This window comes from Panthera pardus, unplaced genomic scaffold (assembly GCF_024362965.1).
Source record: "Panthera pardus isolate Hobbes unplaced genomic scaffold, ASM2436296v1 HiC_scaffold_27, whole genome shotgun sequence".
Lineage (NCBI taxonomy): Eukaryota > Metazoa > Chordata > Mammalia > Carnivora > Felidae > Panthera > Panthera pardus.
Genome location: NW_026526843.1, coordinates 97088654 through 97114546, shown reverse-complemented (window position 1 = coordinate 97114546; position 25893 = coordinate 97088654). Strand labels below are relative to the sequence as shown.

At 37.0% G+C, this 25893-nt stretch overlaps 1 protein-coding gene across 16 annotated transcripts in view; it reads right to left on the bottom strand.

Annotated features, from left to right (window-relative positions):
* DMD (dystrophin) overlaps window positions 1–25893 on the bottom strand; it is a 2111713-nt gene that overhangs the window by 1419982 nt on the left and 665838 nt on the right. For all 16 annotated transcript variants that reach the window (XM_053892047.1, XM_053892050.1, XM_053892044.1 and 13 more), the window contains one exon: window positions 17913–18063. In XM_053892047.1, the coding sequence (XP_053748022.1) occupies window positions 17913–18063 (151 nt within the window). The remainder of the gene's footprint in view (window positions 1–17912; window positions 18064–25893) is intronic.

The following is a 25893-nucleotide window of genomic DNA, read 5'->3' as shown; positions in this document are numbered from 1 at the left end:
TTTCTTTGTCTACACTTACTCTTTCCATTCCCTTACCCTACTATTCTCTTTGCCAACTATCCCATTGAAACATCTCCTGTAAAGGTTGCCATCAACCTCCAGGTCCTCAAATCCATTCTTCTTTCATTCTCTTCTCGTGAGTGCCATGTATCACTCTTCCGTGATTATCCTTGCACCTCACTGAGTCCTGCTTTTTAACTCCTTTACTGGTTCCTTCTCGTCTGCTCAACTACAAATCAGATGTCAATCCTCTGTATAAAAACCAATGGAGTCACACTTCATTAAGAGGGAAAATACAAATTATTTATCTCCTTAAACAGTATAGTACCTGCCTAGCTCTCTAATCTAGTTGCATACCATTCTTGCCCTCTGATACTATGTTTCAGCCACAATAGTCTTCTCTTCCATCATGTATCAAGTCCTTGGCTTCACCTAAAGCGTTATCCCTCCATCTCTCTAAATAACGTCTCCTTCTTAATGTTCAAGACTCATTTTAAGTGTCACTTGCCCAGAGAGGCTTTTCATGAAGATGCTATGTACATTTCCTTCTCATTTACTCTCAATCTCTGTAATTTTTTTAATACAACAATTTCACAACTCAGTATTTTCTTGTGTATTAGCTTAGTCATTTATTGTCTGTCTCTACTTACTGGAATAGAAGAGCCACTAGAACAGACATGTCCCTTGTCCTTCTCACTACAGACTCCAAGCAACTGAAGATCAATAAACTTTTTGAATGAATGGTGCCAGGTGGAGGGATAAGGGCAATACACACAGATGAATGTGGATAAAGATTACAATCTAAAAGGGGGGATTCATTTTTTTAAACTGTAATCATAATTACACTGACATCACATATAACCACAGAACAGTATTTTAATCTTTCAAACATCATAGTGTACAAGGTTTTTTTTTGGTAAAGATAAACAGGGTAAACCGAGTAATAAAATAAATAGAGAGGAAATATAGAAGAAGTCAACAGGGAAGGATGCTCCAATGCCTACAGGACCTTGTCACGTTACACTAACGGTTATTAAAAAAATCCCTAAATGCATATGCAAAATGTCTGACCATTTAGTTTGCTCCCTGAAATACTTTATTGTATACTATGAGAATGGAGGAGCAGGTTTGGGACAAGATCTGTTATTTTCTGGACAATCGGCACTCCCTGCCTGGGAAACAATGATGCTTGGTACCTACCATAGTAGCTCTTAGTTATGCATGCCCTGTGGTGGATGTAAGGGAATTTATTGGGATTGGTCACACCACAAACTCAAATGCATGCACATTTTTACCCTAGGACTTTCATTTTTTGAGTCTCTTTCATTTTCAGAGCACTATAAAATCACTTACTTTTAGTTTCTCTCTCTAGAGTTTTATGCTATATTTTCAAGTAAAGCAATTTAGAATAAAATGACTCTGCATTTATTTTGTGTGTGGAGTCTATACTGCCTATCATGCCTCTGACATTCCAGAGCTTACACTGGTTAATAAAACTCTTTCTGCCATGAGGCCAAAAATGGAAACATTAACATTCAGAGTTGTCCTTGAAAGTCATGTTGAGTCTGTGTTTTCTGAGTTATATAAGGCAGGACTGGGAACATTTCAAATGTGTCCTCCAGGAATTTTAAGAATAATTAAAATAATATTTTGGTAGCTGATATATGATAAGTTGATGTCTTTAACTTGGCCAATTCTTTTCCCCTATCATTCAAGTATGAGAGTATATATAATTACGTGTATTAAAAACTGAGAAATAATGCTATACTGCTCACATTTTTACATCTAAATTGTTTTTTTTTCACTGTTTTAATATATTTTAGTAAAGGAACTTGAGAATATCATTGTTTGATCTGTGAAGTGCTAATTTTAAACTCAGGTCTAGTCTTTCTAAAGCATATGTGATCAAATGCATTATTTATTTTCTCCATTCCTTTGATTTCTGATTTTGTTTTGCTTATCTAGTTGCTTTTTAATCAGAAATTATATTCTTGACATATGCATCAAGGGTTTACTTCTTATGCTTTTGCAAAAGTGCTAACACAAAAAAATCACAAAAGCGAGTTGTTGTTACACTTACCACATTAAAAAAAAATTGTCATGCTCCTAATTAAATTTCTATACCATTATTAGATAGATACAAATGTCAGCAATGTTTGTTCTCTAATGTCAACTAACAATCTTTATTTTTCCTTATGACAAGAGAAAAGGCCAACAGTGAAATGTAACATTAAAAATGCTTAGATTCGACAAACAGATTTTGTTATACCTCTGTAAATAATTCTATTTCTTATAAATTATTCTGTAGTTAAAGGTCCTGACCAAATTTGTTATTCCCTTAGTACATATTCACAGTTTTGTGATTTAAATATGACTTTTCTTCCATCCTCTTCAAATGTCATCAGTGGTAGTAAATTCTTCTTTCCCTGACCCATGTCAAGTTGGTTTTCAAAAACTGGCTTAGAACAATCACTGGAGAAGAGTCATTTCAACTGTTTACTTCAGACGTTAGCAATTTAACTCTAGATTAGTACACATATGAAATAATGCATGGAAAATAAAAGAATGGAAATATGTAAGGCTAGGGAATTATTAGATATGATATCTACAGGTGAAGATGAACAATTAATAGAAATGTAGAGAAACAGAATGCAAAAAACAAGGTCAGTCTCTTATATTCTCCCTAGGAAGCTATCTATATATTATTTCTCTTGGACATCGTAAATGCTCCACAACATGGAATACAAAAGGGCAGTGGCTGCATATGTGCATAGTTTACTTTATTACTCCTTCTACTTCAGTAATGAGCCAACAGATAATTGCCAATACCAGGTCCTGCATGCACACACATAAACACACACATCTAGAAACAACACAGATCATGGACTATGCATGGATTCCCAGCCCATCTACTGCCCCTTACAGATTACTTTAAATTAATATAATTAAAAGATGTTTAATAAAATATTAGGTTTAAGTATTTTTTACTTTTTTAGTTTAGCCAAAAATATGTTCACGGCAAGAAGGACTGATGAAAACAAAACTTTCATCAAACATAAAATTTGCAAAAAAATCTTAAGAAACTAGAAGAGTTTCTACAAACATGGGCTAAGTCCAATATCTAGGAAAGTAATATTTTAAAAAGTCCATCTCAGGGGCACCTGGGTGGCTCAGTCGGTTAAACATCCGACTTCAACTCAGGTCATGATCTCGCAGTTTGTGAGTTTGAGCTCCTCCTTGGGCTCTGCGCAGACAGCTCAGAGCCTAGAGACTGACTGCTTCAGAATCTGTGTTTCCCGCTCTTTCTGGCCTTCCCTTGTTCATACTCTGTCTCTCTCAAAAATAAACAAACATTAAAAAAATTAAAAAAAAAAATAAAAAGTCTACCACAAAAGCAAAAAAAAAAAAATCCCTAGACACTTATGAACAATTAGCTAATGCAATACATGTGGATATGAATTGATTTTGTTTTCAAATAAAAACATCCTGGCTGAATCGGAAATTTTATGATTTCCTAAGAAATGATAAGAATGTAGGCAATTTAATCTTCTCTTTACCTTTTCTCTTATGGCCATTCTTATTTCTTTCTTTCTATCAGCTCTGCACTGGCCTAGGCTCTATATCTCCTGCTTCCCTGAATGAAATGATCTGGAAATGGTTTGCCATTTTCAGTTCAATATTCACTTAGATAAGCCTAATTGGTCCCAGTATGGTCTAGTTCTTCAGGAGGATCTATTTATAGTATGTAATTTTATAGTACATTTGCTGAATACTTTTGAAAAGCTACCTCAACAGGTCTTTCTAAAAGACCTTCTACTTTTATATCCACTTACTAAGTATGAATGCACAATTATATTAGTTTTTATATCAGAACCCACTGTTTTTACTTTTTTGTTAGAAAAAAAAAATGTTTCAGCCAACTCCAAAGCTACCAAAGAGGGTAGCCCTAAAGACCATTTCAATGAAGACATTAGAAAGATTTTAAAAACCTAAACTTTCCAGTTGCAAAAAAGGAGGCTCAATAAATATGAAAAATTTTTTTAAATAGAGCTGACAATTAATGTACCCGGCCTCATTCAGACTATAAGTGGGATTAGGGTATGGTACGAATGACAGACTCATAAAAATACATGTATGTTTAAAGGTGTAGGATCTGAAGTTAGATTTCCTAGGTTTGATTCTTGGATGCATTGCTAACAAGCTATGTGACCTTGAGAAATACTCCAACTATACCATGCCTCAGCTTATTAATTTTCAAAATTGGGATGATAGGGTACCTATCTCTTTAGTTGGATAGGAAACCTGAATATAATTGTTTAGCACATTGCCTGGCACACAGTATAAACTCAATAAACAGTAATAGCTAGTTAATACTAAAAAGTACTCACATTTTGGCACATTCAGAACAAATACTTTAATTTTAATTTTTTTAAGTTTATTTATTTATTGTGAGACAGACAGAGAGAGCGAGCAGGGGAGGGCTAGACAGAGAGGGAAAAAGAGAATCCCAAGCAAGCTACATTGTTAGCACAGAGCCCAATGTGGGCCTCAAACTCACGAACCATGAGATCATGACCTGAGCTGAAACCAAGAGTCGGACACTTAACCTACTAAGCCACCCAGGTGCTCTCAAAACAAACACCTTAAACCATACCGCAAGAACTCAAGAGACACCTAATTCACCCTCATCTAATTCATGATGTCTATCATCCTCTAATAGGTATTATGAGTACAGAAAGGGTGTGGTTTTGGAAATCCAAGAACTGAAGTTACAGCCAACTGTTAGGATCTGGAAATATACAAAATAATTTTAAATCCATAAGTAAGTCTTTAACTCCCATATTATTTACAAGATATTAGTATCAGTAGTTTTAAAGTAACTGATCTAGTGAGCTCATTGCTAAAAAATGAGCTTGATCAGAAAAGCTTTATCATGGAACATGGAGGACATACCCTAATCAATAAATAGTAGACCTCAATTGTCATACTTTTCCTTCTTCCTCTATAACCCATGTAAGCATGCATGTATCCATACATCCTGCCTATAGTTACACCACTGAAATCAGAAGTTAGATCAAGGTGAACACCAAGAAAATCTAACGAATAATCACAAAATGCCTTTAGCCTGACAATAATTGATGCAAAAGAAGAGGAATATTGGGAGAGAGGGGTGGGGTAGAAGTTTGCAGGGGCAGCACAGAGGAAGTGATATGCATTGATTGGCTAATAGCAAACAGATGTGATATTGAAGTCTACTGATAGATAGCAAGACTCTTGCTCAAACATTACTGCCATTCTCATCATAAACCTATTTTGTTCTATGCCCCCTTTGTAGTTCGTTTTGCCCTAATTTTCATGAAAGAGCTGCAGGATTAAGGCTGAAAAATCATTTCCTTAACCATTTTAATTCTGAGCATTTCAGACCGGGCCACCACTAATGTGTTGTCTTTCCCAATGCTTACTCTCAGTTTGAGGACTTATATGCAGTCTCTCCATCTCTTCCACCTAGATATTCCCAAGCCAGGGAAACCAAGCACCACAATTCCCCATCTCTTTGCTACTCTCTGCATTTGCTCTAACCTCTAGGATAGCCACTGGTGTCAAACTTGCTTGGAATCTAATAAAAGAGGTGAGAGAAGCAGGTCAAGTTGAAAAGCCAGAGTGTGCCAATTACTAGTTAAGTTGCCTTAGGCAACTCTTTAGCCTCATTGAGCATATTTATTTAACCGAAAATTAAGGATGTGAATCTTTCCAAGAGGTTTAGAACTGGAATTAAATGACAAAATACATTAGAATCAGCTACCACAATGCTTACAGTTGGTACATGGGGAGGAAATGCTTATTTTCTTCATTTTCTGACATCATCACCATCTCATTCAATTCTTCGACTAAGATCTATGGAAATAGCCCCTCTGGGCATCAGTATTTATTGCCAAAACTTTTGATAATCACATCATATATATTCTAATTACTAAATATTCTCAGTGTACTGAAACTACAGAATGTCATATAAAAATGTCTGATTTAGTAGTTTTTTCATTCTCACTAGATGTAATCTAGATCTTTAATTGATAATTGATTCTCAAATATTATCCATGGGGCACCTGGGTGGCTCAGTCAGTTGAGTGTCCGACTTGCTATCAGCTCAGGTCAGGATCTCTCCAGCATGGGATGGAGCCCTGTGTCGGGCTCCCTGCTGAGCAGAGCCTGCTTGGGATTCTCTCTCTCCATCTCTCTCTGACTGTTCCCTGCTCAGTCTCTCTCTCTGTCTCTCAAAATAAGTAAACTTTAAAATAAATGAATGATGGGGCGCCTGGGTGGCTCAGTCAGTTGAGCGTCCGACTTTGGCTCAGGTCATGATCTCACAGCTCATGAGTTCGAGCCCCGCGTCGGGCTCTGTGCTGACAGCTCAGAGCCTGGAGCCTGCTTTCAGTTCTGTGTCTCCCTGTCTCTGCCCCTCCCCCACTCATGCTCTGTCTCTTTCTCTCAAAAATAAATAAACATTAAAAAATTTAAAAAAGCCAAAATGAATGAATGAATGAATGAATAAATAAATAAATAGTATCCAGTATAAATTATCTCTGCAATATGTAGTTCCATTGAATAACAGAGGACTACCAGTTGTACCACTAGAAATCCTTTGTTCATAACAAAACTATTAAACATAAAATTATTGTATACTGTAGTTACCAATTTTATATTCCTTAGACACAACGCCACATTCAACCTTATTTTTAACAGGAGAATGCATTTATGGTCTTGCATTTTGTTATAAGATATATGAATATATTTTTCAAGAATAATTATTCTCTTAAAACTCATATTATCATATCTTTTGTGGCTTTCTTATGAAAAAGTTTCCCCTAAAATGCATTCTAAAATGTTTTATATATATATATAAATAATTCATTTACATTATTAATGTTGCATTACCTATTCAAGGGAACTGAAATTAATTGGCAATGGTTCAGAAAAACAGATACTTTACATGAGACTAACTCCTTAAGTGACAGAGTCCCCTGTTTTCCTTTATGCTCCCCAGAGCCAGAAACTTTTTTTTTTAATTTTTTTTTTTAACATTTATTTATTTTTGAGACAGAGAGAGACAGAGCATGAACGGGGGAGGGTCAGAGAGAGGGAGACACAGAATCTGAAACAGGCTCCAGGCTCTGAGCTGTCAGCACAGAGCCCGACGTGGGGATCGAACTCACGAACCGCGAGATCATGACCTGAGCCGAAGTTGGCTGCTTAACCGACTGAGCCACCCAGGCGCCCCGAGCCAGAAACTTTTAATAAAGAGGAATTATAGGAGAAATTAAAAATAAAAAAAATAAACCTAGTGTCTCAAAGATTAGGGCATCTTGGATAGTTATATTTCAGTAGATGTACTGATGGATTTATTTATTTGTTTTTATTTTAGAAAGAGAGAGATAAAGCGAGAGCAGGGGAGAGGGGCAGAGGGAGAGAAAGAGAATCTCAAGCAGGCTCCATGCTGAGAGTGGAGCCTGAAGCTGGACTCAATCCCACACCACTGGGATCGTGACCTGAGCCAAGATCAAGAGTCGGACGCTCAACTGACTGAGTCCCTCAGTCACCCCAATGCACTGATGTACTTTAAAACAAGGCCATGATATTTTGAGCAATGTAATGGTATTGAATCAGCATTCAGTGATTTTTATGAACCAATTAGTAATCTATTAGCTGGAATGACTTGATCTGTTAAAAAAAAAAGAAAAAAAGAACATGAGCACAGATTTCATTATTATTGTTGTTGTTGTTGTTACCGTTATTTTAATTTAATTAATGGATTATCTAGTATATAAAGTTATCCTTGGAATCTGGTGCTTGTTTACAGCTTGTTGATGGGAAATTAGAAGCTTTCTCAACTAGATTTCTTTTTAAATTTTTTTTAATGTTTATTTTTTTTTTTGAGAGAGAGAGAGAGACAGAATGTGAGTGGGAGAGGGTCAGAGAGAGGGAGACACGGAATCCGAACCAGGCTCTAGGCTCTAAGCTGTCAGCACAGAGCCCAATTCAGGCTTTGAACTCATCAACGGTGAGATTAGACCTGAGCCGAAGTCAGACACTCAACTGATTGAGCCAACCAGGCACCCCTCTCAACTAGATTTTAAAAAATTAAAACTGAGTATCATACATATACGACTCTGTAGACTATAAAGTGTGATACTGTCCTTTTCCACTTTAGCTTGTCACTTCCATATATCAAAAGAATATTATTATCACACAAATTAATTTTATTTGGTTTGGAGTCATATCTTATAATAACACTTAAGGCCATTCATATACTTACGGGTACCACGTATTATTATATGTGTTTTTTATGTAATTATGTTTCCAATATTTTTATCATTCCTATAAAGTAGATATCATCATTATCATTAACATCATCCTCATTTCATAGTTGGGGCAACTGAGGCACAAAATCATTAGGTAACTTATGCAAAGCTATTCAACTCACAAGTGACAGGAGTTATGTTTTAATCCTAATCAATATGACTGCAGGGTCTATAATGGATTGCCTCGGTATAAGAGATATTAATATAGCTTAAATAAGCTTAAGAGATAGACACATCTGTTTTCTATAACTATACGACATAAGGCACATAAACAGAAACTTAAACTCTTGTGTGTAAGTGTATGTGCATGTGTGTGCACTCACTTGAGTTCCAGGTTTTAGCCCTCCGGTGACACTTGAATTGAACCTATTATATTTTATTTATTTATTTTCTTAATACAGTTTGTTGTCAAATTGGCTAACATACAGTATGTAAAGTGTGCTCTTGGTTTATGGGGTAGATTCCTGGGGTTCACTGCTAAACCTACTATATTTTAAAGGCCACTACTACAAAGCTAGCTTTAAAAATATACACACATATAGACAATAGTTAGGTCCTAGTATATGTTCTTCCTGTTTGAAAGCAGGGTTAAGATTGGGTTATCTTAGCAATAAATGTTCGTCAGAACAGTGTTTCATGTCTTAGCTTCTTTCATTAACTTTCCTCTCATAAATCTTTCCTATCTTGGAACATATTTCTTTCCCTCTTAGAACATATTTGTATGGAGATGGTCATGGGACCTTCTCCCACGTGAGAGGATACATGTTTTTCTCCCATGGTTCCTATTCTGTGTCCCTTGAGGGTCAAGTAAGGTCTATATGGAACGTAAAAAAAGAAAAAGTGTAATGTCTCTAGGCCCTCTCTCTCCTTTCTTAGTAAGAATCTGGGGGAAAAGATTAAGTTGTAAGGCCAGCTTTATTTTTTTTAATATATGAAATTTATTGTCAAATTGGTTTCCATACAACACCCAGTGCTCATCTCAAAAGATGCCCTCTTCAATACCCATCACCTACTAAGGCCAGCTTTAAAAAAGGGCCAACCAGAACTAATTTAACCTATGATTGAGACCAGAGGGCAAAAAGTCCTTATAATTTCTATCAGGTTCAATGTGACTCACACCACCAGAATTTTGCACATAAATTTAAGAACAGAGTCTTATGATTACAGACAGTACAGTTTGTCCAGCTGGTGGAGTCTGCATATATTCCTCATGAACTGACCATCCTGTGGCAGGTATCCAGCTAAAAATGTGATTCCATCAAATGGACTTCCTTTTCTGCATACGCAAGGGTTACAAGTTTCATTTCAACAGACATACCTAAGTGTGACTCCTGGTGGCATCTTCTGCGCTATTTATGAAGATGCCAGGGTTACAACCATTAACATATTTTAACAGGAAATGAAACAGGGATAGAAGAACAAATGTGAGGGGTAGTGAGAGGGCATCAGGGATTATATCTCCACGTAAACTGCTTTATCGATGGGTTCCTTCCTCACCTGTAAGTTGTTTCCTTGCCCCTACTCACAATTTTTTTTCTTTATTTAACTTGTCAGATTTATGTGTCTGCAAGGAAGGAAGCAATGATGAGGCTTCCGTGTGGAAGAGAACTAGTCAAAATAATTTAAAGCGTCTGCTACAAAAAAAACCATTTATTGAGCATCAATTATGTACTAAGTATTTGGCTAGGCAGTGGAGAAATCAGAAGAGGTCTATCTGGTTCTGTGGCTGTAGCATAGTATTTTTTCCTGATTATATTGTTTATGTTTACTGTGATAGCCATCAAACATTCATTAATCACTTATAAGGGTAAAAGGAAATAAACTGGAATTTCATAGCAGTAATTAATAATGTACTTATAATCTTATTAAAGATTGAGGAGAGCTAACTAGACACTAAAAGCACTACTTGATTCCATGGCATTCTGAGGCTTTTCAGAATCTGCCTCCTCCTTCCAAATACTGCATTTCTACTTAATACTGTCTATTCTTTTCTTATCCAATTTTGGGTTCCTAATTGCCCAGACTCACAATCTATTATTTCAAGCCCTTTGCTCATTTCCTACATTTAGTCCTGCTGCTTGTGCTGTTGATTTCCAAAATGTTCCTTATACCTGTTAACAATTTTCACTGACATGACTCCATTCAGGTTCTATGTACTCTCTGCACTACCTTCCTAACATATCTTCTGGCCTCCTATTCATCTGTGCTCTGGTTTATCTTATAAGACGTATCTTCCTAAAAAATTAAGATAAATTTTCCTAAACAACCACTCTTTAGTTTCTCATCAATAATAGCTATCTATTACTGATAGAGTAACTCCAAATGCCTGAGTCTTGAGTTCAAGACCCTTCACGATCAGGTTGTATGTAGTCTTTTAGCACTGAAGATAGTGCAACACATGATCCAGGCAAGTGACATACACCCTACATTTCTGCCACGTCATTTCCTTTGCTCAAACAAGTCACTGTTTTTAATATTCTCAAGTCATTTGCCATATTCTGCCTTGTACAACGGTGTCTTTATCTGCTGTACGAACCTGTGACTTTCCTGAGGAAGATTCCATATATATAGTCAATCTCTATATTCTTCACAGCATATGATGCTTTAATGAGTGTTTGTTCAATGATATGGAACAGAATGCGATGGGATAAAATGAAATGCCAAGTCCTTTAGCCGGATTACACTTAAAACTTCCCCATCACATGCACATCTAGATCATTTTAAAGGTCACCAGAAGAGGGTATTTTACAATCTTGGCAACCCAAATGCTTGAGATTAACTAAGCTGCAAGCAAAGGATAAGTGACTGAGCTTCTAAAAGACTGTTTAATTTGTATTCATCAGTAGTCAACACGGAACATTCAACGAAGTAGGAGTGGAGAGCACATGTCATATTTACATCTGCAGATTCTAATAACTAGTATGGTAAGGATTTTGTTGACGCTGTTACTAAGCCAATGTAGGTAAAAACAAAAAGTCTAAATCTCTCAGAAGAATTGGAAACTTGGCCGGTAAACTAAGCCTTCAACTACATCTCAGTCCGACTGTGCTTTGAAACAAAAGGTTCCTCAGTCAAATACTCTCATTTTGATGAAAACACCCCCCCAAAAGAGCAAACTTCCTTCCCATTAATCAATGCCCAAGCCCACAACACACTATGACTCCTCAATAATACTGTCACTCCTTCAAGGGAAACCCTCATTCCTTATCAACATCATAGTCCGTCTCTGAAGACAAAAATAACCCACCAGAATTATTTCCGCCATGTTCCTTAGCAAAGGGAAGGAGAATTTCAATTTATTCATTCCCAAGAGAATAAATTTTGGGTGGCTCAGATCTGAAGTCAACCTATAAATGCTCTCCCCAAAGCAAAAGCCTTGAAGACCAACTGGTTTTTCCAAATTCTGTGACACACTCCACTTTTCCCAGTTACCCAGAGTTAACCCTTTGGCTACATTTAACAGTAACCGCCAATAGAGGTTTGATTGTTTTGCCTTGCCTAATTGGCAGACTCCATACAAGTGACTTATCTCCATGACATTGTACAGTAGTTGCATTTCTAGCCTGCCTTGTAATAAAATGCTGTACAAATGGACGTGGCAAAAGGTCCTGTCACAGAACACAGAGAAGCGTATCTGTGATATCCATGGTGTACTTGCAAGGCTCGCCAACTTTTTTTTTTCTGGCCTCCAACAGAGGGAGAGAGGGAGGGAGGGAGAGAAGTAGGGAGAAGGGGAGACAGAGAGAGAAAGAACCAGGCAGAGGCCTCTGACCTGAGCAGAATTTAAATGGATTCCGGGCCACAAAATCTGTGTCTTTTCTTTGATTTGTCATCTGTAATCATCTCTTAGAAAAAGAAGGAAGATGACTAAAGAATGTGATGTCTATCTATACATAGCTAACAACCCTACATGTTATCTTAGGTGACAAGTGTGGCGATGCAGCTGGGTGGAGTTGCTTTCCTCGACTACTAGGGTTGCTGATGTATTTGGTTGTCACGGGAAATTGCCTTATTTTCATTCACCTACAATTCTTGGGAAGAAAAGCTGCAAAGCGAATTGATGACTACTTAAATCAGGCTTTAGTTTGGACTCAGTTACTTCAAGAAAGAACATTTATCTTTTTCTGTTTTATGAAACATGGCAAGAATAATAACAACAAAAAAACATACGCCTTTTAAGTATGTACTTTTAAGAGAATATATGTTACCCATTTAAATAAATTCAACTACTGGGGCGCCTGGGTGGCTCAGTTGGTTAAGTGTCTGCCTCTGGCTCAGGTCATGATCTTCTGGTTCCTGGATTTGAGCCCCGAGCTGTCGGCACAGAGCCTGGAGCCTGCTTCAGATTCGGTGTCTCCCACTCTCTCTCTGCTCCTCCTCCGCTCATGCTCTGGGTCTCTCTGTCTCTCTCTCTCTGTCTCTCTCTCAAAAATAAATAAACATTAGAAAATTTAAATAAATTCACCTATAGAGAACAATGGATGGTTATCAGAAGGGAGGTGGGGGATGGGTGAAACAGGTGATGGGGATTAAGGAGTGCACCTGTCCTGAGGAGCACCAGGTGCTCTGTGGAAGTGCTGAATCACTATACTGTACACATGAAACGAATATTATACTGCCTGTGAACTGGAATTTAAATAAAAACTTTAAATAGATAGATAGATAGATAGATAAATAAATTTAACTCCTTTATAAATTGTTTCATTTTCTTCTCCCCGTAATTGCTTCAAGTAAAAAAGAGTATTATCAATTGTCAGGCTTTCTCTTATTATTCTGCCATTTCTCTTTTGGAATCCCTCCTGGCTTCCTCATACTACAGAGGTCCAGTGTCAACATCATTCCCTCTGATGTTACCAGCCTTACTCTTGCCCTTTCCTAAAAAGCCTCACATTCTAAAACCAACAGAAAAGTTAAAACCAGTATTATTTCCAATGTGAAGATATGGAGAACATGAGAAAAAGTAATTACTTTTTTAAAGATTATTTATTTATTTTGAGAGAGAGGGAGAGGGAGAGAGAGCACACTAGCAGGGGAGGGGCAGAGACAAGGGAGAGAGAGAATCTGTGCTGTCAGAGCAGAGCCGGACTCGGGGCTTGACCTCACCGTGAGATCATGACCCAAGACAAAATCAAGGGTCAGACACTTAACTGACTGAGCCCCCTAGGTGACCCTTATGAAAACTACACATTTATTTGGTGTCAAAGCTGGATAGTACTCTGGCCTCCAGGTAAGAAGGCTGTCACGTTGAGTTCTTTCACAAACCAATCTTGAACCAAGGATTTAGGTGCAAAGAGTTTAATTGGGAAGTGATCTCAGGAGGCATTATGAGTGAGAATGTGAGGCAGTTTACCTCATGGACACCTGGGCCCAGTCTTGCCGGGACACCTTTGAGGGATTGTGGGAATTAAGAAACACCTTGGGATTGTCCTACCATGGGCCAAGGATTCTTGGGCATTTATCCATCATCTCCCATTCCTCATGGGTTAATTAATGGAAGCTCTCAGCACTAACTCTGCTTCCTTCCCACCCCCAAACTAGCTGAGACTCTCTTGTGGCAGCAAATGTCTTCAGACACAGAGAAGCCATTAGTGTATACAGAAACTGTCTGCATGACACTTCCAGGGCAGACCAAGGGGAAGAGGGTTGCATAGTGTCTACAATAGGAGTGCATGATGCACACATGAAATGTGGTCCAGTTTGACATCTAGCACTGGATCTAAGTTCTTTATCAGATGTTCACTTAAAACCTATATGACAGGGGCGCCTGGGTGGCTCAGTCGGTTAAGCGTCCGACTTCAACACAGGTCACGATCTCGCAGTCCGTGAGTTCGAGCCACGCATCGGGCTCTGGGCTGATGGCTCAGAGCCTGGAGCCTACTTCGGATTCTGTGTCTCCCTCTCTCTCTGCCCCTCCCCCATTCATGCTCTGTCTCTGTCTCAAAAACAAATAAACGTTAAAAAAAAAAAAAAAAACCTATGTGACAAATTAGCCTCTTTTCATCACAACTTTCACATGAAAATTAGAATACAGTTGATGTTTTATTTTTTTCCCCCTGGGTGCAGAGTACGTGGATTACCATAGCTATAGCTGTCCCCATACTGCTCCACTGTAAACTCCTGTGGCCAAAATGGCTGTGAGGGCGGCAAAAGCTAAGGCCAGCCTTGTTTGTTATTGAATCAGAAGCTCATTACATAAGAAAAGAACTCTGCGACTTAGAAGGAACAGTATCTTGCATCTGCAAAGAATAACTTCCAAGCTACCTCTGAAAAATGTTATAAAAAGAGACAATAAACTTGAGCGAGATGCAGATTTAGCAGGAATGAGTTGAAGGAGCAGATATTTCCTTTCAAAGCCATGAATCCAAGAACCACAGAATCCTAAATAGAGTTGTCAGATAAAATCCAGGATGCCAACTAAGATCTCAATTTCAGATAAACAGTGAATAATTTGGGACATACTTCCACTAAAACAGTATTTGTTGCTTATCTGAAATGCAAATTTAACTAGGTTTCTTGGATTTTTATTTCCCAGATTTGGCAAGCCTACTCTGGACCAATTATGAAGGTTATTCTGTGTGTGTGTGTGTGTGTGTGTGTGTGTGTGTGTGTGTGTGTTTCTTGATGGACTGAGCAAGCTCTTGTTCCTATAGTAAAACCCAGAGCTAGTTTTATAATGGCTATTAGAATGAAGCACTTTCAAAATTCCAACTTAGAAATAACTGTCACTATTTGCAGGCAACATGACTTTAAACACACAAGATCCTAAAGACTCCACTGAAAACTGTTAGAACTAATACATATAGTAAAATTGCAGGATACAATAACATTATACAAAAATGTGTTTATACACAGGAACAACAAACTATCCAAGAGAGAAATTAAGAACTTAACAACCCAATTTACAATTGCTTCAAAAAGAATAAAGTGCCTAGGAATAAATTTAACCTAGGAGGTGAAAGATCTATATACTAAAAACTACAAGATATTGACGAAAGACTGAAGAAGACACAAATAAATGGAAAGATATTTCATGCTCATGACTTAGAAGAATTAATATTATGAAAATGTCCATATTACCAAAGCAATCTACAGATTCAATGCAACCCACATCTAAATTCCTACGGCATTTTTCACAGAACTAGAACAAACAATCCTAAAATTTGTACAGTGCCATAAAAGACTTGAGTAGCCAAAGCAATGCTGACAAAGAAGAACAAACTGGAAGCGTGATCTTCTCTGATTACAAACTATATTACAAAGCTATAGTAATCAAAACAGTATGGTTTGGGCATAAAACACACACACACAGATTAAGGGAATGTAATAAAAATCCAAGAAATAAATGATGCGTATGTGGTCAGTTAATTTACAACAAAGGAGGCAAGAACGTACAATGAAGAAAGGCCACCCTCTTCGATAAATGGTGTTGAAAAAAGGGCAGAACCACATTTAAATGAAACTAGACAACACTTACACCATACACCAAAATTAACTCAAAATGGATTAAGAATTGATGTATGAACTGAAACCATAAAACTCTTAAAAGAATACATAAGTGGTAAACTCCATAACAGCAGTCTTGGTGATGAGGTTTTTTTTTTTTTTTGGATTTGACTCTAAAAGCAAAGATAATAAAAGCAAAAATAAACAAATGGGACTACATCAAACCAAAAAGCTTCTGCACAGCAAAGGAAACCATCAACATAATGAAAAGAATAACCTAATGAATGGGAGAAGATATTTGGAAATCATATACCCAACAAGGGGTTAATATCCAAAATATATAAAGAACTTAAACGACTCAACAACAAAAACACAATCAGATTTTAAAATAGGCAAACGATCTGAAAAGACATTTTTCCAACAGGCACATCAAAAGATGCTCAACATCACTAATCATCAGGGAAATGGAAATGAAAACCATAATGAGCTCTCACTTCACATTTGTTAGAATGGCTATTATCAAAAAAAAAAAAGAAGAAAAGAAAAGAAGAGAAAAGAAAAGAAAAGAAGAGAAGAGAAAAGAAAAGAAGAGAAAAGAAAAGAAGAGAAGAGAAAAGAAAAGAAAAGAAAAGAAAAGAAAAGAAAAGAAAAGAAAAGAAAAGAAAAGAAAAACACGAAATAGCAAGTGTTGGGGAGGATGTGGAGAAAAAAATAACCTTGTCCACTGTGGTTAGGAAAGTAAGTTTATGTAACCGCTATGAAAATCAGTATGAAGTTTCCTCAAAACACTAAAAATAGAACTATCATATGATCCAGCAATTCCACTTCTGGGTGTTTATCAAAACAAAATGAAAACAATAACTCAAAAAGATGTATGTCCTCCTATGTTCATTGCAGCATTATTTACAATAGCCAAGATATGGAAACAACTTCAGTGTCCACTGATGGATGAGTAAAGAAGATGTGGCATGCGTGTGTGTGTGTGTGTGTGTGTGTGTGTATGTATTTATACATACATATATACATACTGCAATATACTCAGACATAAAAAATGAATTCTTGCTCTTTGTGACAACATGGATGTACTTTGAGGGTATTAAGCTAAGTGCAGTAAGTCAGACAGAGAAAGACAAACACCATATGATTCCACTTATATGCAGAAGATAGAAAACAAAACAAATCTTACAGATAAAGAGAACTAAATGGTAGATGCCAGAGGGGAGACGGGTGAGGAGGTGGGCAAAACGGCTGAGGGACAAACTTCCACTTCTAAAACAGTAAATCATCTGTATGCAATGTACAGCCTGGTATGACAATCAGTAATATTGTAGTGCATGTTTGAAAGTTGCTGTGAGGGTCCATCTTTACAGTTCTCATCACAAAATAAAAAAATGTACAACTCCGCATGGTAAGGAATGGTAACTAGACTTATTCTGATCATTTCACAGAGTGAACAGATTTTTGAATCATTATATCATATACCTAAAATGTGTATTATGTTATATGTCAATTTTATCTGAATTTAAAAAATGGATACTGAAGAAAAAAAAGAAATAAACCTGTAGAAGTCCTACTCACAGAAACAACAAATGCTTTTTGGCGACCAAAGAGCCTAACTTGTAAATATACCAATAAACTGAAAAAAGATATGATGGAAGTATTGCAAATAATAGATTCTGTATTTCATACAAAAGCAACGTTACAGATGTTCATTTTAATCAAACTTCGCCTGTTCTAAGACTTTCTGAACTGAAGGTAAAAACGTACAAAAAATCATGTCTTATTAGTTTAATTTGCATTGCAAGTAATCCCTACAGAGTCCCTCTTCCAAGAAACCAAAACTTTAATAAATCACATATCCAGTGTTGTTGTCCTCCAGGAATGCATTTGATATTTTTTCAAATATGAAAAGCCTAATTATGCCACATTTGAAAAACACAAACGTTTCAGAAAATATTAGGTAAAAATGACTCTCAAACTCTTCCTAACTGAAGCTTTAATTCTTTCCTACCTGTAAACCCTGATATATGTATAAATGTGTGTATATAAAACACATATGTATACACAGAGTTTGTTCTCCAGAAGAAAGCAAACAGCATTAAATATACTAACCTTATGTTGTTGTACTTGGCGTTTTAGGTCTTCAATATCAGGTCCAAGGGGCTCTTTCTCCATTTTCCTTGTTCTCTCTTCTGTTTTAGTTAGCCAATCATTTAACTCTTTCAGTTGCTGATTCTGAAGATCCATTAGAACTTTATGTAAGCTGAAAATGTGAACGATGTCTATTACTACCTCTATCAAAATAACTTTACTTATTATTATTAAACCTAGAAGATAAAACTGTTGACGTTTTAATCTATGGCATGTTCACATTGTTTGGCATCTAACAGACATTAAGAAGAGAAGCAGAGCCCATGATTAATCACCACTGAAGTTATTCTTTCTCCGACTTATTATAGTTCATACATCTTGAGTTTTAGAAAGTTTCACACAACTAACTAAATGTGAACATGTTAAGTAAAGTGTGACCCATCTCTGATAACTGAACTAACAGCATATCCTGGAAATGGTTCATTTAGACCTCCATTATTTTAGTATGTATGGTGATTAAAGATGGCCACAAATTTTTTGCCACTCTGCCCCAGAATCTACTTCCCATCCTCACGAATATGGACTAGCCTTGTGATTTGTTTTGACCAACAGAACAGGGCAGACGTGACACTCTACGAGTTCCAAGTATAGATGCTGTAAGGGAACAAGGAAGCATTTCTACTCTGCCTCAGAACCCAGCTGCCATGCTGTTAGAAGACCAGGCTACACTCCTGAATGATGAGAGGCAATGTTGTAAGTGACTCTAGAGGATAAAATGCTATCTTAAAAGTTGAGCTTCCTGCTGAATGCAGCCCAAAGAGTGACCTCAGCCGTATCACAATTGCAGAACAACCACCGAGATGAACCCTGGCCACATCCCCGCTCTACAGAATCATGATGTAATTATAAAGTATTGTGTTAAGCCACTAAGATTTAGAGACATTTGTTATGCAGAAATAGATAAGTGACACAGATGTATTGTTTACAAAGATGTAAACAACAGTGGGCTGGGTAATGAATTTAAAGCCTGGCTATATGCCCTAAAACCAACTTAAACCTTCTCAGATAGATTGCCAGGATCAGGGACAAGGGACAACATCTTGCTTATCAATCTGCATGGTGAGGATGAAAATTAAAACAGGTTATTTTATCCATACAATAAAAATATGAGACTCAAATGAGAAGTGTTAATACCTATTTTGAAGTAAATGTTCTTCATGAAGACAGGTTTAAAGCATTTTTAGGAAACTACAGTATGCTGAACATTAATCTTATAACACTAATAAAGAAGACATAATTTGAATTAGGAATTTACTATTGTGATTTATAAAATTTTTACCAGAAATTTCCATTAGTCAGCAGGTTTAAACACACAAAATACACACATAGTTGAGGGTTTAATATAATTTAGATTTCACCATTTACTGATCTTTTACCTTTCACAGACACATGTTCACTGAGGCACACTGCAGTCAAAAGCCTATGAGAATAAGCTTTCATTTATCAAGCAAAAAAGGCAGTCATCTTCTTTTTATGAGCAGTAACATAAATGAAGAAGCACCCATTTAAGTAAAAGCAAAAACTCAAAGATGCTAGTTTAAGCCTCTTAGTAAAGAATATCATCCTTACATTGTAAAGTATATAAATCATTCACTTTATTGGTTCAGTCTACCCCTTGAGAACTGACCCGAGAATAAGATTTCATGAGAATTAGCTACAGTATCACTCTTTACTTTTGTTGTTTTTCCTGCCCAGTTTGTCTTTACATTAAGATACAAATCTCACCTTTCAAAAACTGAAGAAAAATTCCCACAATGTTATTTATACTTGAAGAACTATTACAACATACATTTGTTAGAGTTAATAAGCAATTTAATTTTAAAATATTTACTTCCTTTTTGTAAACTTTTAGACAGACATTTCATTCAACAGATATTCACTGAATTCCATACCTATGCTGGAAACTCCTAGTGAGTAGGATGTCCCTGGGGGGAAGCCTCTGTGAAGAGTGAACTTTGTATGGCTTTCCTTTGGCCTTTAAGAATAATTTTTTTAATGTTTATTTTTGAGATAGAGTGTGCCAGTGGGGGAGAGGCAAAGAGGGCGGGGCGGGGGGGGGGGGCGGGGGACAGAGGATCCGAAGCAGGCTCTGTGCTGACAGCACGGAGCCTGATGTGGGGCTCGAATGAACCATGAGATCACAACTGGAGCCAAAATCGAATGCTCAGCTGACTGAGCCACTCAGATGACCCTAAGAATAATTATTTTCACTATAATGTTCAAAAATGTTTTTGCTTTCCCAAGGCTGTTACTTTAGAAACTCTTAATTATTCAGTAATGTCTGGTCACTATTTACTGCTTTCCGTGCAGGCGTTATATGGAATAAGTTAATAGGTGGTAAAAGGTGCTATGCTTCCTCTGCTCACTGAGGCCTGCAAATAGACAGCCTCAATATATGCAGGTGAATCGCAAGCCAGAGTTCTCAGAATGAGCAGCAGGGAAGTGAATGAACAGTGGCTCCTGGCAATGCCTGAGCAGAGACAGAAACAACCACTAGGAGGCACTGCTATCAGAAGCCTGTTTAGAAGCCTTTGCAACACAAATGCCCCTTTTTTAAATGTGGTAGAAGAAGGGGTAACTTTAGAAAGGGGTGGGGGATAACTACCCCTTGGGTGAAAATATCTTTAAAATAAATTTTTAACTATATTGGTTAACATGTATTCAATACTTTTCGTGTGATAACTCTGTTAGTAACCATAAGATGCACTATTTCAGTGGATCCTAAATGATGGAATGAGATCTATTTGTGCTTTGCAGAATGATTTTCATGGCAAAAGGAAAAACTTATCAAATTATTTTAGTATGTCTTGGCATATATCTATATGGCTGAACAATATATGCATGTGTATGTATACACACGTACATACAGTGAGTCTACATATAACTTCAATGCATATATAAAATCAAACAGTTTAGGATGAAGCTAAGTAAAGATAATTATTTTAAGAAGGAGTCTTAAATATAATAAAAGTGCAGGGGCAACGGGGTGGCTCAGACAGTTAAGTGTCTGACTCCTGATTTCATCTCAGGTAAGATCTCATGGTCTTGAGATCAAGCCCCGTGTTGAGATCAAGCCTTGAGGCTGACCCTGCTTGCAATTCTATCTCTCCCTCTCTCTCTGCCCCTCTGTGGCTTGCAATCTCGCTCTCAAAATAAATACTTTATTTAAAAAAAAGAGTGCAGATATGAAAGAAATTGTGAAGGTGGAACATGACTGACATGTTTGAAAAACACCGAATAATTACATTTGGTCTTCATTATCACTTACTGAGGTAGATAATACCATTATTCTTTTATTTCTGAGGACAATGGAATTTGGGAAGGTTAAAGAACTTGCCCAAGTTGCCTCAGTGACAAGCTAAGACAGTGTATAAATGCTAAACTATCTGTGACCCAAGTCTGTGCTCTTAACTTTGACTTATCTTCCTTCTTTATGGACTTACCTTCCTTCTTTATGTTAGGTTGGGTCATATGAAGCTGCTAATACATGAGTTTTCTTTCCATGAAAATGACAATTTCATATTGTTCAATTTAAAATATTATTAAAGTGAAAAAGAAATTCCACATTTCCAACTAACATTCTAAAGATGCAAATAAATTAGGGACATTTGTCAAATTCATAAAATAAAAATCTACCACCCATGGGCAAGAAAAGAGTTTGCTTTCTCCTTGGTTTCATTTTATGGTTTTCAGGTGGTCATTTGGAAAGGCCTGTAAAAGCGAAAGGAAAATGAAGGATAAATACGTGACTGGCAATGGAGGGAGAAGGCCGTGGAACTAGAACAAACTAGCGCCAGACTGGAGATAGTTCTGACAACATCTAGAGACAGAAGCATGTCAGGATATGATGCTGGGAACTGCTACAGCCAACTTCCAATTGTAAAATCATTTAAGGACAGAAGGAGGCTACCAAAACCAATAAACTGAAAGGAACTAGAGACTATCATGGCAAGTGAAATAGGCCAGTCAGAGAAAACTATCACATGATTTCACTCATACAATGACCTAAGACATAAAACAGACGAACAAAGGAAAGAGACAAACCAAAAAATGGACTCTTAAATACAGAAAACAAATTTGTGGGGCACCCGGGTGGCTCAGTCAGTTGAGCGCCGAACTTCGGCTCAGGTCATGATCTCACGGTTCGTGGGTTTGAGCCCCCATGTCGGGCTCTGCACTGACAGCTCAGAGCCTGGAGCCTGCTACGGATTCTGTGTCTCCCTCTCGCTCTGCCCCTCCCCCGCTTGCACTCTCTCCTCTCTCTCTCTCTCAAAAATAATAACTAAACATTAAAAAAATTTAAAAGAAAAGAAAAGAAATTTGGTAGCTGCCAGAGAGGTATTGGGTGAGGGGATGGATGAAATATGTGAAGGGGATTAAGAGTACACTTAGCTTGATGAACACTGAGAAACATACAGAATTGTTGGATTATTTTATTGTATACTTGAAACTAATATAACACTGTATGTTAACTATACCCTAATAAAAAAAAAAAAGAAAGAACCTCAGATTTTGATGGCACTATGGAGTCATATACTTAACGTATAGCTATCGCACCAGGGGATTTATTGTAATATAAGACAATGACATCCTTATGGTTTTAACCAGGGCTTCCCAAACTTTAATGTGCATACAAATCACCTGGGGAATATGTTCTACTGTGGATTCTAAGTCTAGAGAGGGGCTGAGAGTCTTCATTTGTATGCCCAAGGGATACCAATGCTGCTGGTCCATAGATCACACCTTAAGAAGTGATACTATAAGGCACTTGGATTTGGGTTATTTGTTAGTTGCAGTAAAAAAGCATTTTAAGGAATACCATTTTCCAAATAATTTTACTGAAGATCTGTCTCTCACTCCACACCCTGCTTCAGGGACATACCTCTATGAACATAAAGGAAATTGGTGCAAACATAGAGTCTGCTTTACAGAGACTTTGTTGGACTGTAGAAAAGCATTTCTACTCTAGCCAGTACTGCCCAATAGATCTTTATAACAACGTAAATGTGTATCTGCATTATTCAGTACTATAGCCACCAGCCCTGTGTGGCTGTTGGACACTTGAAATATGGCTAGTGTATGTAAATGAGAAACTGAATTTTAGCCCATATCTAATTATAATAATTTAAATTTGCAACTAAAAAGATGCATGTGGCTGGTGGCTGCCATATTGGAAAGCACAGGTCTACACCAACAGATAACTGGCTTGACCATAGCAAGGAATCCTTACTGGGCAGTCTTTATCCATAGTATTTTATTATGTCACATAATATTTATAAGGAATTATATCCTGAGTTAAATTATCTAGCAATAAATATAAATAGGATTTTCTGAAATTTTGGTTCTCTAGACAGATTTATACATGCCAAAACTGTACATGCTTTCTTAAATCTCAGCCTATATTTTATAGTCTAACTAGTGTTTTCTTGGGCTTTATGGAAATACATTATAAAATATATAAAACTACTTATGAAAACACAATAATATGGTAGGCAATATACTAATAAATATGTAAATGTATAGACTTCATAAATCCTAGAGACTTACTATTAAAAATTACCAAGAAGGGGCGCCTGGGTGGCTCAGTCAGTAAGCATCTGACTTCAGCTCAGGTCGTGATCTCGTGGTTTGTGGGTTCGAGCCCCACGTCGGGCTCTGTGCTGAAAGCTCAGAGCCTGGAGCCTGCTTCGGATTCTGTGTCTCCCTCTTTCTGGCCCTTCCCTGCTCACACTTGTCTCTATCTCTCAGAAATAAACATTAAAAAATTTTTTTTAAATTACCAAGAGGGCTAAACTATTTAATAAGCTAGGTTCTCAGGCCCAATTTCCTACACTTCATAATGACTTGCTTATATGCAATTCTCAAATAAGAAATACAACTAATGAAAGGAGGTAAAATATTAATGTGAATTTACAAATTACAAAAGAATCCTCAGTGGTGTTAAAATATGCATGTTATACATGCAAATACAATACAATCACATGATTTAAGCTGTCAATAAAACCTATATATTTGATTTAAGGAGGGCTACCAGTATGAATTAGAGAAACTGAATTTTTAATGCACTTTTTACTTTCAAATGCATGCCATTTTGTAACTAAAATCACACTGATAAACACCAAAATTAATTTATTTCCTTATTCAAACTGTTGGCCTGAAAATCTCAGCAAAATGGTTTTAATGACTAGATTATAGAATTTTGATTTTAGCTCACAAATTGTTTATGTACAACTAGATGTTCCAGGAAGGCTGAAGTATACTTACATATGTAGTTATTTTAACCCCCTTGTATAGGTTTTTGTTTCATTTCCTCTGTTACAAAAGTGATCGATGAAGATGATGTTTACACAGCAAGTGTTTATTAAAACTATCACAAAATGGTGATTTAGTGCAATTTAAATCCAACCAGGTGCTTCCAGTGAATATTCAGGGTCGAAAATGAGTGTGTTGCTTTAACTTGAACCAGAAGCATGGAGAAAACATGGAGACAGGTTTAGGACACATAAAAATGTCTTTACTGAATTATTTATAAATTAATAACACTACATAAGTAGTACATTATCTACTAAATAATCATTTTGACCTTGTACACTTTGGGACATTTAAATATCATTTTATATATGAATAACAAATTATATTTATTGTGTGTCAGACAATAGATGTATTACTATAATTAATCCTAATGATGCAGGAACTGATCTTAGCCCCAATTTACAGATGGGGAAACAAAAGTATACCTGGGTCAAAGGGCAAACAAGGGGAGGTGGGAAACTGGGACTCAGGTCGTTTGGCCCTTGGGCCTACTTTGCCATCATGCTGCACTGTCCGCACTGATGTTATTTTTTTAGAGCTGATTTTCATACCTATTCCTCATTTCATTTATATCAGTAATTATCAGGATACAAAAACAGAAGGTAAAAAAAGGTCATTTAGTGGGTTTTTATAGCGATTGTCATCAATGGATAATTTTGTTCTTTGTTCTCACCAAAATGAAAAGTACGGTTGTTGCTATTGAGACAAATGCTCTTAGCATAACGTTTACATTAATGGTAGAAACCACAATACACTGAGACCCGATTTTCCTCACACATATGGTGACAAGGTAAAATAAATGACCAGATATTTTAAATATTTATAATGTTTCAGTAAATGTAAGAATCAGAGCGTGATATATCCTAGGCAAAGCAAAACCGACAAAAAGAACCCCACCCTGCTTTAAAATAGGAAAGCGATATTGATTTTTTTAAAGGAAAGTTTCAGTAATGCATATACAAACATACGTAAAGGCTTTTGTTGTATGGCAGTAATGAATGGGCCCTATGAAGCACATTAGTAGTTTTCAGCTCTCAAGGTTTGGGACATTTATCAACGCTCAATAATGAACACCGTGTGAAATACAAGGTTCAAAACCGAGAATCCAGTAAAAGCAACGACCTCAAATGTGTCCAACTTTCACCATCACTGTTACATGGCTACCACCACCTTTCCCACCCCTGCGTCCACCACCGCTGTTGGCCAGTTCCCATTCTGAATTTCTGAAAGTGTAGTATGTGCATCTGTGCAGTGGCCCCCCTGCGCCCCCCTGACTCAATAAATACATCCTCTTTCCTCCAAGTCCTAACCATCCCTTAAAAAAATCCGGCTGCAAAGGCTGACAGTGGACACTGGTCTTCGAGCTACTACCAGTTGAGTAGTTTCCACTGGAGAACGAAGAGAGGCAAAGGTCTAACCAAATCATATAAAGAGGCTTTCCTCGCCCCTAAAACCAATGCGTCCGTCCTCCTCTCTACGGCACCCCCACTCCCACCAACTGGTATGCTGACATGTCTCTTGGGCCAGAAGAGAAAGCAAGAACAGGTCATGTACATTTATCAAAAGCTCCCACTAAGCCTGAAAGCGCCCTGCAGCTTGTATTACAGCTTGTATTACAGCCTGCAGCCCG